Source organism: Phocoena sinus, chromosome 14 (assembly GCF_008692025.1).
Source record: "Phocoena sinus isolate mPhoSin1 chromosome 14, mPhoSin1.pri, whole genome shotgun sequence".
NCBI lineage: Eukaryota > Metazoa > Chordata > Mammalia > Artiodactyla > Phocoenidae > Phocoena > Phocoena sinus.
Genome location: NC_045776.1, coordinates 86,397,382 through 86,412,903, shown reverse-complemented (window position 1 = coordinate 86,412,903; position 15,522 = coordinate 86,397,382). Strand labels below are relative to the sequence as shown.

The following is a 15,522-nucleotide window of genomic DNA, read 5'->3' as shown; positions in this document are numbered from 1 at the left end:
TGGAATCTAAAAAAAAAAAAGTTCTGAAGAACCCAGGGGCAGGACAGGAATAAAGACTCAAATGTAGAGAACGGACTTGAGGACACGGGGAGGGGGAAGGGTAAGCTGGGACGAAGTGAGAGAGTGGCATGGACGTATATTCACTACCAAATGTAAAATAGATAGCTAGTGGGAAGCAGCCGCATGGCACAGGGAGAGCAGCTTGGGTGCTTCGCGACCACCTAGAGGGGCGGGATAGGGAGGGTGGGAGGGAGGGAGAAGCAAGAGGGAAGAGATATGGGGATATACGTATATGTATGGCTGATTCACTTTGTTATACAGCATCAACTAACACAACAATGTAAAGCAATTACACTCCAATAAAGTTGTTAAAAAATTATATAATTTTTTTAAATGAAAATAATAAAACTTATTTTAAAACATCACTCTCTTGTCTTCAACCCCAAAATTCTCTTCCCTCAACCAGCCAAAGGAACCACAATCCCACTGGAACTTCAAACAACAACAAATGCAAAACTAATCAGAACAAAAGTACACCTTTACCCCAGATGAGAGATCAACAGTTTTCCATTCAATGTCCAGGCTCTCCTTCTCCTTCGATGTGAATTGGAAGTTCCCTGCGGGCGGGGGGGGGGGGGGGGGGGGGGGGGGGGGGGGGGGGGGGCGGGGGGGGGAACAGCATCTGTGTCACCCTGGAACACGTTAGGATGCACATTTGCTCCTGGTGACCCCGAGCCTGCTCACGTTTGAGAACTGCTGATGGAGGTGACAGTGGACAGGTGACCGGAAGTTTCCCTTGTTAGGAATTACTGTGGATCAGCCCAGAAACCAAGAGGCAAACAAGCCAACAGTGTATCGTTTTCCTTCTAGACCAGCAGACGGTTTATTTCTTTAACAAGTTGTACATTTGGCGGGGAGAAGAAGTAATAGGAGTTAAGTGAAACAAGAGACAGCCCACAAGATACTGACTTTTCAAGCCATGGAAAATGTTTTAATGACAATTGGCATCACAGGTATAAATAAATAGCTCCTTTTTCCCGTGTCTAATATGTGCTAGAAATATCTTTTTAAAAGGTCCAGCTAAGGTTATTGAGGCTTCGAGGACCCTTTCTTAGCTATCGATTTTAGTAATTAAAAAAATAAACACAGGAAGCATTCCTCCCGGTATCTGCGGGCGCCGCCCCACGGAGAGCATCACGTGACAGCCGCGCGGCTTCGTCCCCAGCAGCTGCGGACAGAACGGAGTCTTGGGGTTTGTGCCCCTAGCTCGTGGTCTCCTCTGCCTCGTACACTTCACTTTGGATGAGTGCATTTTGCAATGGGCTGCTACACGACTCGGCTGGTACCAAAAAGCACAGCTGGTTGATCTGACCTCATCTTCCCCCGGGAGAAGCATCCGCGACACCAGTGATGGAGTCCTGGAGGGGTCAGGGGAACCTGGCTGGGCTCTGTGCTGTTGGCTGTGTCCCACTGGTCCAGCCTCTGCCAATGTCCCACCCACTGGCTTTGGCCCTGTGGTGGGTGTAGTGGTGATGGGTGAAGGCATCTTCCCCCATCCCCCCAAAGGCTCTGAGAACTCCCCCTGATTGTAGAAAACCCAGCAGATATCAACAAGGCTGGAGGGATACAGAAAAGCATCAAACGTAACACTTAAGGAGTGGATCAACTGACATCCTTTCTAAGCATTCATCTGATGTATAGGAATATAATTTGTTTAATTTAGGAAAATATACCATTGGATCCTCAGGAATAAACATTAAATATAAATCAAATGGAAGTCTAAGACACAAAAAGAAAAAAAAGGAGGGGAAAAAAGAGAATGTGGAAAAAGAAAAGATTATTAAGTAGAGATGTAAAAATCCTCAGGTCTTTCCCAAGAGGCAACCAACATTCAGAAACGTCTCCTCCCCAAGCCCAGGGTGACAGTCCAAGGCTGTCCTCGGAATAGGAAAGGAATACTGAATTAAAACGGAAAATGTCTCTTAGCAGGCCCTAGTTTTAATATATTTTGCTCCTTTATTAGAAATATAAACAGATGATTACTTGTCTTTTTATTTGTCTTTTTGCTTTTTTTTTTTTTTAACAAATACTTTTTGGTAGCTTGTCTGGGTTATATTTTGACTCATAAAATAACCTTCCCGATTTGGCCCTGCGCAGGTCAAACGTCTCCAAGAAGCTCCCCTCCCCGAGTTTATTCCGCCAACTTGCGAACATCTGTCGTCATCAACCTCTGATTACAAAAAAATGTCCCTTTCCGGCTTCAGAATTTCCAACTGGTTTTGAAGGGGGACCCCAACGATTCCCTGTTCAGCCCCAGAGCTACTCTGGAACCGAAGGAGGGTGTCCAAGCGCTGGCCCTTCGGCCAGAGGGGCCTAGGCTTTGTCCTTGAACTTCTCCAGGTGTTCTCTGAGCTCTTTGGGGGCGCCCACGCCCACGTCCTGACACACCCACTGGATGTCCTCGTCGGTCCCGCCGAGGATGGAGTTCACGGTGGGACAGCTGTCGTCGGCGGGGATGGTGGTGAAGGTGGTGAACTTCACCTTTTTCCTCTTGGAGGTGGGTGAGTGCAGGGGCTCGAGCTTCTGGTCCTTGCCCTCTCTGTCCCCGGAGTCGGCGGGCCTGGGGACCTGGCTGTGTCCGTGCTTTTGGGAACCTCCGTTGAGGAGGAGGCGGTCGCTCTCGTCTATGACGGTCGTGTGCTCGTCCTGCCGGGGGGACCCGTCGCCCACGTCCTCCAGGAGCTCCGCCTCGTTGCCCAGCCACACCCAGTCGTGCGAGTGGGTAACGGAGGCCTGGCCTTCCAGGGGCACCTGCTTGTGCCTGTACTTGAGGGCAAAGGTGGCGCAGTTGATGAGGAAGACGAGAATGGCCAGGCAGAAGACCCCCAGCAGGGCGTACATGCCGATCTCCAGGTCGCTCAGGCCGCGGGGCGCCTGCACCAGGTCGCCGGCCCCCGGCCCGCCCCCCGCCCGCGGCAGGTCCACCTGCGCCGGGAAGTTGGCGAAGTCGATGGGGATGGTCTGCAGCTGGCCCTCGCCCGCCAGCCGGGCTCCGTCCAGCCGGCTGTTCTTGCCCACCTTGTTGTCCAGCAGCGACTTGGCCGTGGGGCTGCCCCTCCGGGGGGCCCCGTCGTCGCGCTCCGCGGAGGAGCTGCCGTACCAGGGCCCCTCCTGGCCCTTCTGGCGCCGGCCGCTGGCGTGGTTCTTCATCTCGGCCTCCTCGTAGGCCCCGCCGGGGCTGGAGTCGGCGTCATTCTGGCCGAACTTGACCCTGACAGTGCCGACGCCCACGGCCAGGACGCTCTTGCGTTTGGATTTCTGGCAAGCCTCCGCGATGGTCAGGTCCACTCGGACCAGGGGTCCCTGGCCTTCCCCTTCGGCCATGACAACGGGCCACCTGGGCGAGCGGGGCTGGGGGACGGACACGACGGCCTCGTCCAGGGACGTGGCGGTCAGGGTGAAGTCCTTGGTGTCGTAGATGTCCAGGGGTGTCACTGAGCCATCGCTGAACTGGAGCCAAGTGCTGAGCACGGCTTCCTGCAGGGAGAGGGGCAGTTAGAAAGCCGCGGGGGAGGCGAGAGGGGGCGGATGCCTCTTCTCTGGGGATCGCGCCTGCCGCCATTCTAGGACAGAACCCAAAGACTTAGGGGCAGGACTTAAAATCCAGACCTGGTGGCTGATGAACCTGGGGGAAAAAAATCCAGGTTTTATATCAAGATCCGAGAATCACCTTAATGGAAACAAGAACCAATGCAGACAGGCAGTGACAGCTCCAGTGTAATCCTCACCCAAGGAAAAGACCCCGTAGAAAGCCCTCACTGAGTTCAAGTTCCGATGAATTCATCACCAGCGACGTCACCTGAGCGCGTCTGCTGGGCCTCCACGTTATCCTACACCTCGCTCTGATGTCGCCCCCCTCCCCCCATCAGAACCCTTGTGGTGACATCGAGCTCAGCAGGTTCCGTTCTCCGCGTAATCCATGGTAATCTGTCCACATCTCAAGATCCTTAATCACATCTGCAAAGTCCCCTTTGACACATCAGGTGCCGTACTCACAGGGTCTAGGAATCACACGTGGCCGTCTATGGCGCGCCATTATTCCAGCCACCGCGGTGGTGATGGTAGCTAAGGCGTCCATAGTGCTTCCTGGGTGCCAGCCACTGTTCTACGTGGTTTTCATTATCAACTCATTTAATCACCACAACACTATACAAGGTACATACTATTATCTGTATCTCTCATTCTGCCGGTGAGTAGACTGGATCACAGGGGGGACCCAAGGCTCACTCAAGTTTCCACCGCTAAGTGACAGAGCTGGGTTTGAGTCCAGCCAGTTCGTCTCGAGTCTTAGGCATGGTTGCTAGTCAATCTCCTGGCTGCCTTTGACTCTGAGGTCACTGAGCAGGCCAGGGATTGAAGGAAACAACTGTGATGTGTCTGGAATTCTTCCCTGTCCTCTAAGAACAGGCAGAGTGGCCCAATTTTCATTCATCTGATCATGTCAGGGACATGTATTAAAAGCCTCTCCTGTGTCAGGCCGTGTGCCAGACACTGAGTAGTCCTGGACAGAAGACTGACAGAGAATAAACAATACACGGCTGTTTATCGTGGCAGGCTGGGATGCTTCCTGGAGCTGGGCTGGGATGTTGGTTCTGCATAAGTTTGATGTGTTAAGTTTTTAATTTTTTTTTTTGGCTGTGCCGCATTATTTGTGGGATCTTAGTTCCCCAAGCAAGGATTGAACCTGGGCCCTCAGCAGTGAAAACATAGAGTCCTAACCACTGGACCGCCAGGGAATTCCCTGAGTTTTACTTTTTTTTTTTTTTTTGCGGTACGCAGGCCTCTCACTGCCGTGGCCTCTCCCGTTGTGGAGCACAGGCTCCGGACGCACAGGCTCAGCGGCCATGGCTCACGGGCCCAGCCGCTCCGCGGCACGTGGGATCTTCCCGGACCGGGGCACGAACCCGCGTCCCCTGCACCGGCAGGCGGACTCTCAACCGCTGCGCCACCAGGGAAGCCCCCTAAGTTTTACTTTTTAATGTACAGTTCAGTGTACAGGGAGGAAGGAAGGTGACTAGAGATGAGGAGGGAGATGGGTTGGCCCTGGCTGTGAAATGGCCAGGATAGCTCCTGCTAGACAATCTGCTGGCTGTTATGAAGGTGAAGCAGGGTGCAGAGGGGGGAAGGAAATGGGCAGTGATCTCATGGTTGGGAAGAGCTAACGGAACCCCAGGGGTCTGTTGCGGGCAAAGGATCCTGTGTTTCCTCTAATCCTGACCTCTGGACACCATGGCAAAGGGCAGAGGGTTTGAAGTGGGAGTTTTGAATTAAATACATGGATCCACTATTTCCCCGGGCACATTTTTCTTTAAACCAATTCTTCTGGGCCTCAGTTTCCCCAGATGAAAGTGGGAATGTGAATACCTAAACCATAGGGTCTGGGATGGACATCTATTTGGCCTGACCAGTTTCCATTCCTCCTTTCCGATGGGGGCTAGAACACTAATTTTCCTTTCAGAACCATGCCTTTTCTCCATTCAGAGTTTGAGGAGTATGGGTGGGAGGCACCGGCCTCTCCAGTTCTAGAGGTGGGCATATGTCCAAGGTCTGGCCAATCAGAACATTTTACTACCCTTTTCACAGTGATTGGCTCTGAAAGAGGCACATGACCCAAACCAGCCAATGGGACATGACCTCTGGGCTTTTGTCGGAATTAGAGCAGAATTTATTTCCCCTGGAACTACTGAGTTGGGATGCAAGCTGGAATGGAGAGAGAGAGAGAGAGCGAGAGAGAGAGAGAGAGAATCTTAAGAGCATGTCCTAACAACAAAGAAGACTGGCTAAGTATAAACTAGTAGAAAACTAGGTAAAAATATACAAATAAGAGATGCAAATTCCCAGGAATCAGAAATGAAAAGAGAAGGCATACTAGAGTGGTACAAATAGGTAACTGTTACTGAGACAGCTTGAGGGCGTGCAGAGCTGCTCAGAAGACCTACCAGCCAGTGGCTGGGATGGTGATGCCCCCCCTAGGTATGTGTCAGATTGGGGTGAAATGTTTTACGTAAAGCCAGGACTCCTCTCCACATATGTGGGTGAGAAAGCCTACCCACCGGGCCAGAGGCACATCAGTGATGCTTGTCTGTGCGCTGAGCACTGGGTGCGAAAATGTCTCCCCTGGAAATCAGAACCTCACCCCTTCCCCAGGAGTGGCGAGTCTTAAGTTATAACACCTGATGGTGAAGGAGCTGCAAGACATTTACTTGAAACTGGACCCACACACATGCAAAACTGCACAGGAATTCCTCAGGAACCATATAAAACAAAGCAACGACAGCTCAAGAGGTGCTCATGATAAAAAAAATTACAATCCCTAGGAGGGAAGGCTCTACTATGAGAGAAAACCATAAAAATTTCACATAGATCAGCAGACGAAGGATTCGCGGTAATAAAACAAATGAAAAAGACTATAAAATAAAACAAAGCAACAACAAAAATAAGCCGGAAAAAAATAGTTCAAGAGAGTAAAAAGGAGTAGAAACTACACTGAAAGAGTGGGAGTCACCGGAAAAAGAACAGGTAGCTGTGGAAAGAACCACACAGAACTTCTAGGCATGAAAAATACTCTGGTTGAAATCAATTACTCAGTGGGTGGTTTGAACAGCAGATTAGACACCGTTGAGGAGAGAATTAGTGTAATGGGAGACTGAGCCAAGAAACTCACCCAGAATGTAACCCACAGGAATATAAAGAGATGAAACATAGGAAAGGAAGGTTGAAAGGAATGAGAAAGGGAATGACCAACGGTTTTCTGTTAGGAGTTCCAGAAGCCAAGAATATGGGAGAACTTCAACAGTCAAAGAAATAAGGGCTGGCCATTTTCCAGACTTGAGGACAAGTGCCAATAATAAAAGGGAAGGTTTCTGATGACACCACTGGAGCACCTGGATCCAGCTTTACCTGACGATGCCAATGCTTGGACAGGAACTGATAAACTCTGACGTCTGACTCAACCAGCCCGAGTTAGGCCTCTATCACTTGTAAGGAAAAGCCCAGACTATCACCAGCTTCCTGTTAGGAGTGAGTGAGAACGTCCACGAAATCTAAAGATGGTGTGTGCTCGCTGTTGGCACCAGCCCACTTTCCTACAATACCCGCCTGCTTAACTTTCAGCTGTCAAGCCCGCAAGGTGGTTTGGCCTGAGGGCATTCTGGCCTCTGGAACCCATGTGGTCATGGCCGCAGCCAGAAATGCTGAGAAATTAACACCCTCCAGAAGCAGCCCTCCACTAAGGGCTGACGGGAGGTGTGATACATATCCCAGCTTCCTTGACCTCAGGTACAATGACTCTCCAGCCTTTTCTACACTGGCTGATGGTCTCCCCAGGAGACCCAGGCTCCAGGAGCCCACAGTGGTGGCTGAGTTGGGAACACACCCTTCTGGTTGTCTTCCCTTCCTTCCCTCACTTCCCGACGCCCTTCTGGTGTTCCCTTCACCGCCCAAAGGCAGTCCTTGCAGGTGGATCCTCATCTCAGGCTCAGCTTTTTGGGGGATCAAAGCTAAGACACGACTGGTTCAGGAATTTCCCTCACCGCCCTCCTCTCCTTTAGCTTCATCCACTTACAAATCATACAATCGGACGGGCCCGCTTCTAAAGCCTCAGTCGAACGCATTCATGCCGGGGGAGACCTCATTTCACTTCACCAGCCTAGCTTTCTTTAGCACTAGTAGGGCACAGGGCAGTATAATGCAACTGCCCTCATATTCACGGCATGGCCGTCTTTCAGATTTTGTATTTCAAAGTTGGAAACATCAAGAACAAGGGGCCAGCCTTCCACACTCCAAGGGCTGCGATAAAACATTGTTAACGCAGCACGCAAGTTCATCTTGGTTGACTTTTCGCCTTGAGTTCATTTTTCTTCATCAACTCTAGACGGAGAATGAACAGAACATCAAACAAGCCCCCACGAATGGCAGGCAATCCGAATTAAGCCCTCAGAACCTCGTGGGCTTGCCAACCTCCATCTCCATCATCCCTGCTGTGTGATTGAGACCAAGTCCTTCCATTAGCTCATGACGGCGAGGTTGGAACATAGGGGTTGTCTCAGGAGAAGCCAACGCAATTCCCCAAAGATGAGAAATTCTGAAATACTTAAACTAACACACGTCCAGGCATGATTTAGATCTCCTATTCTTTCAAGAGTCATGTCTGCAAATTGAATGAACTCCATCCATAGATCCCCTTAGGCAGCGCCGGGGCCCTCCAATTACCATCAGCCAATGAAGACAGATGGGTGAGGCTGGATACTGATGGGTGGCCTTGCCCCATGCCAGGGAGGTGGCAATGTCAGTTATCCCCTGATTAATTACCAGTTCTCAGCAAACAGCTTCATGCTTTCTGCTTTGTCTCCCCACTTTGCTCGCCCCGCTGTTTCTAAACCAGCAAATGCCATGCCAGTTTCCTGCCCCCAGGAGAGGTGAGCAGAGGTTCCAGCACTGGGAGCTGGACCAGGATGGGAACCTACTCCAGCTCCCTGTCGGTGATGCTCTGGAACCATACCAGGTAGCAACGCGCAGCATTTCTAGAACGGTCCACCCTAGTCCTTGGAACCTGGGAACAAAACGAGATGTCCACCCCCATGATGATGTTATATGCACAGTTGAAGTTAGGGAGAGCTGCCTGGCTGAGCTAGGTGGGTCTGGTGTAGTCACAGGAGCCTTTGGAAGCAGAGGAGTTTCTCTGGCTGGTGGCAGAGGGAAAGTCAGAGGTTGAAAGCACGAGAAGAACTCAATGCACCGTTACTGGTTCTGAAGATGATGGCGGGGGGGCGGGGGCGGGGGGTGCAGAGAGGAGGGAGCAGAGAGGCTCCCAGCCAGCAGCTCGCGAAGAAACAGAAACCTCAGGCATTCAGCTGCACAGAGCTGGATTCTGCCAACCCCACCAGCGAGTGCAGGAGCGGGTCCTTCCCCAGAGCATCCTGGTAAGAGGCTTTGCTCTCAGCCTGTGAACCCAGGAGCACGGCCCCCAGCTGAGCCCACCTGGACTCCTGACCCGCAGAACTGTGAACGACAGTGGTTGCTGTCTTAAGCGGCTAGGCTTCTGACAGTTCTTTGCACAGATGACTAATCCATCCCCGTGCACTGGGTACCATTATTCTGGTTCATCACAGACCCCACTTCTTGGATGACGTAACCACGTGCATTTTACACAGCCCGAATCACTCCATCCTGGAATGTGGTTTGGCCACCCTGTCCCAGTTCCTCCCACCTCCCTCCCCTTTGGCTGAATCAGGTGTGGCAACCAGCCTTGCTCCCCTCGACCTCTGGCATCCAGGCCCCTACCTGTTTGGGGGTTCGCAGCAGCTCCTCAGCTGTGGCCACAGCCGTGACGGCCTTGCTGTTCTCTGTGCTGGGGTGAAGGGTGACAGACAGCCCGGCCACGAACTGGATGGCCAGGTCTGTCACCGAGACTTTGTCATCTAACACGGTTACTGTCTTCTCGGCCAGGATGGAGTCAGACAATGGGGACAGCACCTGGGCAGGACACAAGATAAATCCGTCACACCTGCTTCTGGATGTTGGAACCTTTCCCTCCATCCTAAACAGGGTCCAGAATACAGTGTGAAGGAGCCACACATCTACTTCACTATATACACTAGCCCGAACTGGGCCTCTGTGAGGATCAGATAAAGTCACCCCTCCCCGGAGACACTTCAGCTCTATCTTTTGGAAAATGGACATAAAAATGAAAATCCATTCTATCTTTTTTTTTTTAATTAATTAATTAATTTATTTATTTCTGGCTACGTTGGGTCTTCGTTGCTGCGTGTGGGCTTTCTCTAGTTGCAGCGAGCGGGGGCTACCTTCGTTGCGGAGCACAGGCTCTAGGCGCGTGGGCCCAGTAGTTGTGGCTCGCGGGCTCTAGAGCGCAGGCTCAGTAGTTGTGTCGCACGGGCTTAGTTGCTTCACGGCACGTGGGATCTTCCCGGACCAGGGATCGAAGCCGTGTCCCCTACACCGGCAGGCAGCTTCTTAACCACTGCGCCACCAGGGAAGCCCTCCGTTCTGTCTTTGAAAGGAAATGACCCTCCCCGTTTAGATGAGGCTCTCTTGTGTACCACACAACCTGGTCAACCGTACACGACGATCCTGCTGCCTGGACCCGTGAAGAGTCGCACACAAGCTGACTCTGCACGGCCCAAATCCCATTCGAGGTGAATTACGGAATCAACTGGAGACCTGAATTATAAACTGCTTACTCCCCCTTCGGGCCCCCAGCACAACGTGTCCTCTACTGAAATACTACTTTCTGCCTCATCTCATAAACCACGTGTAGGACCTGAGATGTCTCAGGTGAAATGGTAGAAATGTATCTATCATTTCTACCCGGGGTGGTTGTGAAAGGATCCAGAATGACATTCCAGAAAGGTGGAGTCACACACACGACTATCTGTAAGACAGATAACCAGCAAGGACCTACTGTATAGCACAGGGAACTCTACTCGATACTCTGTGATAACCCATATGAGAAAAGAATCTGAAAAAGACTGGATATATGTATATGTAGAACTGAATCACTGTGCTGTACACCTGAAACTAACACAACATTGTAAATCAACTATACTTCAGTAAAATTAAAAAACAAACAACCAACCAAAAAGGTGGAGTCAGTAGGGTGGGACTTGATGGGTTGACTGAAAGGCCCTCATGCCCTGTCATCTGTTTTGAAATCCCACCATTCTACACATTTCCTTGAGCAAAAGAGGCAGCAGGATTTTTTTTTTTTTTTGCGGTACGCAGGCCTCTCACTGTTGTGGCCTCTCCCGTCGTGAAGCACAGGCTCCGGACGCGCAGGCTCAGCGGCCATGGCTCACGGGCCCAGCCGCTCCGCGGCATGTGGGATCTTCCCGGACCGGGGCACGAACCCGCGTCCCCTGAGTCGGCAGGCAGTGGACTCAACCACTGCGCCACCAGGGAAGCCTGAGGCAGTAGGATTTTGAAGAGAGTTTGTCGAATGACTATATGACAGAATGACAGACTGACCTAAGGAAAGAAGGGAGGAAAGGAAGAAGGGACGCATCCTTCTTTGGTCGCTGGCAAGAGCAGTGCAGAGATGGGGGGAGGTTCTAAGAGGGTGTAGGAGGTGCGCATCTGGAGAGGGGGCACTGAGGGTGGAGGAGTAGAGTCAGGATGGGGCGGGTTGGGTGGTGGGAATGGAGCCCGCAGCAGTGGGGGGTCATGGCGGCACTAAGGGGTGTGGCCACCACCTTCTCAATTCTGTCTGGAAGGAGCCTGGGGCACAAAGAGCTGGTCCAGGCTCACCTTTCGGGGGCCCCAGGATGCCATCACCATGACAAGGAATTGGCCCCGAGGACCCGCCCATCTAGTGAGCCTCCCCCGGGGCTGGGAACCACCTTCGGTGATGGGCGTGCAGAAGTTCCCAGCTCCGGCTTCCTACCTGGATGGTTGTCATGCCAACCTCCCTCCCGACCAGGATCCTGCTGTCCTGGAGAGTGGCCACATGGGGTTCGTCCAGCTTCATGAAGTCTGCAACCAGGTGGGTGATGTCGAACTGCCAGTCGGGACTGAGCAGATGGCTTGGCCGGCCCCAGGGGCTGGCGCCCTCAGACACAAAGTGAGCAAGGACCCGCACGGTGGCGTGCTGGTACTGCAGGGCGCAGCCTCGGCCCCGCCGCCCGTCCTCTTCTTCATCCTCGCTGTCTCGCGTGGGCCTGCCGGGAGAAGGGAAGAGGCTCTCAGGTCAGGTGATGGGATGCAAGGCGCTCTGGAGTCACGAGGCAGGCGCCTCCGTCAACCTACAAGAGACAGCATCCCGGGCAGGAGCCTCAGGACCATACAGGAGCACCAACTCTATCACCGGGCAGCACAAAGGGTGAAACACCTCTCTCTCTCTTTTGTTTAATAATGCAAAGAGGCAAGCTTTATTGTACTTGCCAAAGGAGGAAGGTAAGACTTAATTGAGAAGAAAATGTGAATATCTCTCTCCACTAAACAGCATGACCCAGAGGATTTCTCCACATCCTATCCCTCCCGATATACGCAACCCACAAAAAATCCCATCTCTCTTTTGAAGACATTTATTGACAAATAAAAGATAGAAGAACTAATATTTACTAAACGTACACTGTCCACAAAGTAGCAGAGAACCATGCATGGCTATTTACAACTTAATTTCAATGGAGAAAATGAAGCAAATCAAAACGCTAGATTTCTCAGTCTCTCCACAACCCCTTGTGCTAGTGGCTACCATGCTGGACATTGTGAGTCTAGAACATTCCACCACTGTAGAAAGGTCTATTGGGCAGGGTGGTATGATGCTCTTGAGATGTGTCCATCCTAAGCTCTGCACGGATGGACTCTTTGAATCTCATAACACCGTGGGGCAAAACTTTAATTATTCTTATGTCCAGATGAGGAAACTGAGGCGGAGAGATTGGGTGGCTGGCCCAAACTCACAAAGCAAGAAAGTAGCCGAGCTTGGATTTGAACCCAGCACGTGTCAGTTCTGCCTTCTTCAGGGACACGGAACGAACCCAAATCTTGGCCACTCGTGACCACTAAATGGTCTGAAGTCTTGGCTGGAGTCATGGCTGTCCTCCCCGGCAGGACAAATGCCTTCAAGTTTACCCTGTAGAAATGGATTCACCATTTCACAGTTCCGCTTATCCATCCTGAGACGGACTCCAGTTGCCCCTTAAAAATCAAGACCCTGGCGCCTGGGAGACTGTCGGGAAAACAGTGCTGGTGGTTTAAGATGGGAGATTCCATACAGGAAACCGGAATTCAGCAACAACTCTTATTTAGCTAAACTGAGGGCCACAGAGCTGAGAAAACAAGACCCCAAACTCCTACATGAGACAATCCAGAGTCAGAATACATTAGAGGCTTTTGTTTCGGTTTAAGAGGAGACAGCAACCCCATGGTCCAGTATAAATGCAAGTAGACTTTACCCAATATTTTGATACGCATAGAGCTTTTCAAGTTTATAGATATTCATCCAGCACAGAAAAAGGATTCACCGTTTTGCTTAGAGAAAATAAACCCAAACTTAAATTCCCTGGGGGTGGTGGGCCTAGAAAATCTTGTTACTTCTGTGGCTTCATTCTGGAGGGGCCACTTGCAGGAGACAGTTTACTAGGAGCCTGTGTAGACTGCAAGTGACTGGATCTCGTGCTGACCCAGCCGCTCAGCAGCCTTCCTGCCTGGCTGGGTTACCCTGGGCCTTGGTTTCCCCAGAGGGTTGTTGTTAGGCTGTAGGCATGTATGCGTTGCATCATGTCATCACCATGGTAACAGCATCACCTAGTCTGCACTGGGCCCTGCACTGGCTCCTTTAGCGTTAAGGTCAGTATCCACAGCCGTTGCCGTCACAGCTCTGATACATCTCCCCGTCCCGGGCTTACCTCTTAGTGGCCACGATGGGGACCCTCCAGCCTTTAATCTGGCTTAGCTCCGTGTCAGAGACGTCGATCTGCAGGGGCAGCCGGGGCACCCACACGGTGACGTGCAGGGGGGCGCTCAGGTGCTGGTATGTGAAGTTCACCACCGTGTCCACCTTGCCTTTCATCTCTTTGCCATTGACAAAGACGTAGTCGCAGTGGTCGGACACCTGCCAAGACAGAGAGGGGATGGAGGAGGAGAATTTCCTGGGGCCCTGGAGACCACCCTTCTGCCATTTGTCCTTTTCTCTAGCAAAGAACGCATGCTTGATCTAGGTTCCCCTCAATGCAGAGCCTGAGACAAGGATTCAGTGCGGTTGGTTTACTTGGGAGGTGACCCCAGGGAAGGGGGACCAGGGAGCAGACTGAGGGAATCAGAGAAATAAGAATAGTTGGTAGAAAGGTACATCTTTGCATCTGCTGCTGTGACCATCAGGCTCCGTTTTTCTGGGCCTCATGGAAAGCATACAGAATCGTCCACCTGCAGTATGAGAGGCAGGAATATTATCTACCAGCTCCTCTCCTGTGTCTCTTTGAGTGAGGGCTGCTGTGTGAGTTAACTTCCCCACACTTTTAGGCTGAGCTACGGGCCCTGGGATGGAAGGCAGAGCAGATTCACCAAGTGAACTTGAACCTGCACAGAACTGCAGCTGGGACTGAACTCTGGGTGGACCCGGGGAATGTGATTTGGGCAGCAGAGGTGTCTGTTCTCCTGGCCGATGTCTGCTCAGAAGATGAGCCACACCCACGTCCCGCCCCATCCAGCCTCCCAGGATCTGAAGGGCTTGTACCGCCTTTCTCTCTAGCAGGGCTCTTCCAGTCCCTACACTCTCTGCTCCAATCACACGCAGCTCTGATGGCTCCCCATCAGGAGAACGCTCAGGCCTTCGCACTCGTAGTTCCCTTTCCCTGGGAACACCCTTCCCTCCCTGTTTGCAGCACCTCCCCTGAGGCCCTAGGATTGTTTGTGTGTCTGTACTGTTCATCCAGTGAATGGCAGAATCTCATTAGTGATGACCAACTTATGTTTCCTTCCCCTGAATTTCCTCCTTTCACTGTTCCCATTTCTAGAAGATCATGGACTCAGGAAAGAGACAAGACAGAGCACAAAGGAAAACAAACACAGAGACACATAAAATAAAAGTCTTCAAGCATCTAGATTTTGTGTTCCAATGCCTAAACCCTCAGGAAGATGCATCTATTTACAGCCCCACGGATGTTGTCCTGTGGCAAAGAAACAGCTGGAGGATGCCTGTGCCCCTTGGCAGGAGGCTGCTAGGAGCAGGGTGCACAGCGGTGGGACCACATCAGAGGTAACCCGTGTGGACTCTGAATGATAATGGGTGTGCCCTAGGAACCGTGAACAGAATCCTTGAGGACTAGAAGCCCCCTCCCCAAGGCCTTGATAGGAGTTAAATCTCCTAGAAATCAGCCTCCGATGATGTTTCGTTGCCATCATGAACTGAAAACTGAAACGAGAAATCAAGTTGGGTTATAGAGAAACATGACCCATCCTGCACAGTCAAGTTTATGGGATGGGATTTACACTAGCCCCATGTGTAAATTCACATTTTCAACTGCAAAACTGTAAAATCCTCGAAGGCAATAAGTACATGTTTTTCTTCTTCGATCTCTTGGTTCCTCACACCAGCTGCTCATGAAGTGGGAGCTCAGCAAAGTGGATACTGAACGGATGAATGGATGGATACATGAATGGATGGATAAATGGACGGACGGATGGATGGATGCATGGACAGATAAATGGATGAGTGGATGGATAGATGGATGAATGGGTGGCTGGCTGGATGGATAAATGGATGGACAGATGAATGGGTGGGTGGGTGGATGGATAGATGGATGAGTGGGTGGCTGGCTGGATGGATAAATGGATGGACAGATGAATGGGTGGGTGGGTGGATGGATAGATGGATGAGTGGGTGGCTGAATGGATGGATGGATGGATGGATGGAAGGATGGATGGATGGACAGCTGGATGGATGCCTGAACATGGCCCTTTATTCATGGGGTACTTGCTTCAAGACAACCAAAGATCTTGGGGCGA

At 51.5% G+C, this 15,522-nt stretch overlaps 1 protein-coding gene across 1 annotated transcript; it reads right to left on the bottom strand.

The window, feature by feature from the left end:
• Positions 1 to 855: 855 nt before the first annotated feature.
• Positions 856 to 15,189, bottom strand: TMEM132C (transmembrane protein 132C). The gene is made up of 4 exons (XM_032653978.1): positions 13,425 to 15,189; positions 11,459 to 11,732; positions 9,343 to 9,534; positions 856 to 3,537 (listed from the first exon to the last, which is right to left on the bottom strand). Exons 1-4 carry the CDS (start codon positions 13,586 to 13,588, stop codon positions 2,374 to 2,376), a joined length of 1,794 nt encoding a protein of 597 aa, XP_032509869.1. The 5' UTR covers positions 13,589 to 15,189; the 3' UTR covers positions 856 to 2,373.
• Between the last annotated feature and the right edge of the window lie 333 nt (positions 15,190 to 15,522).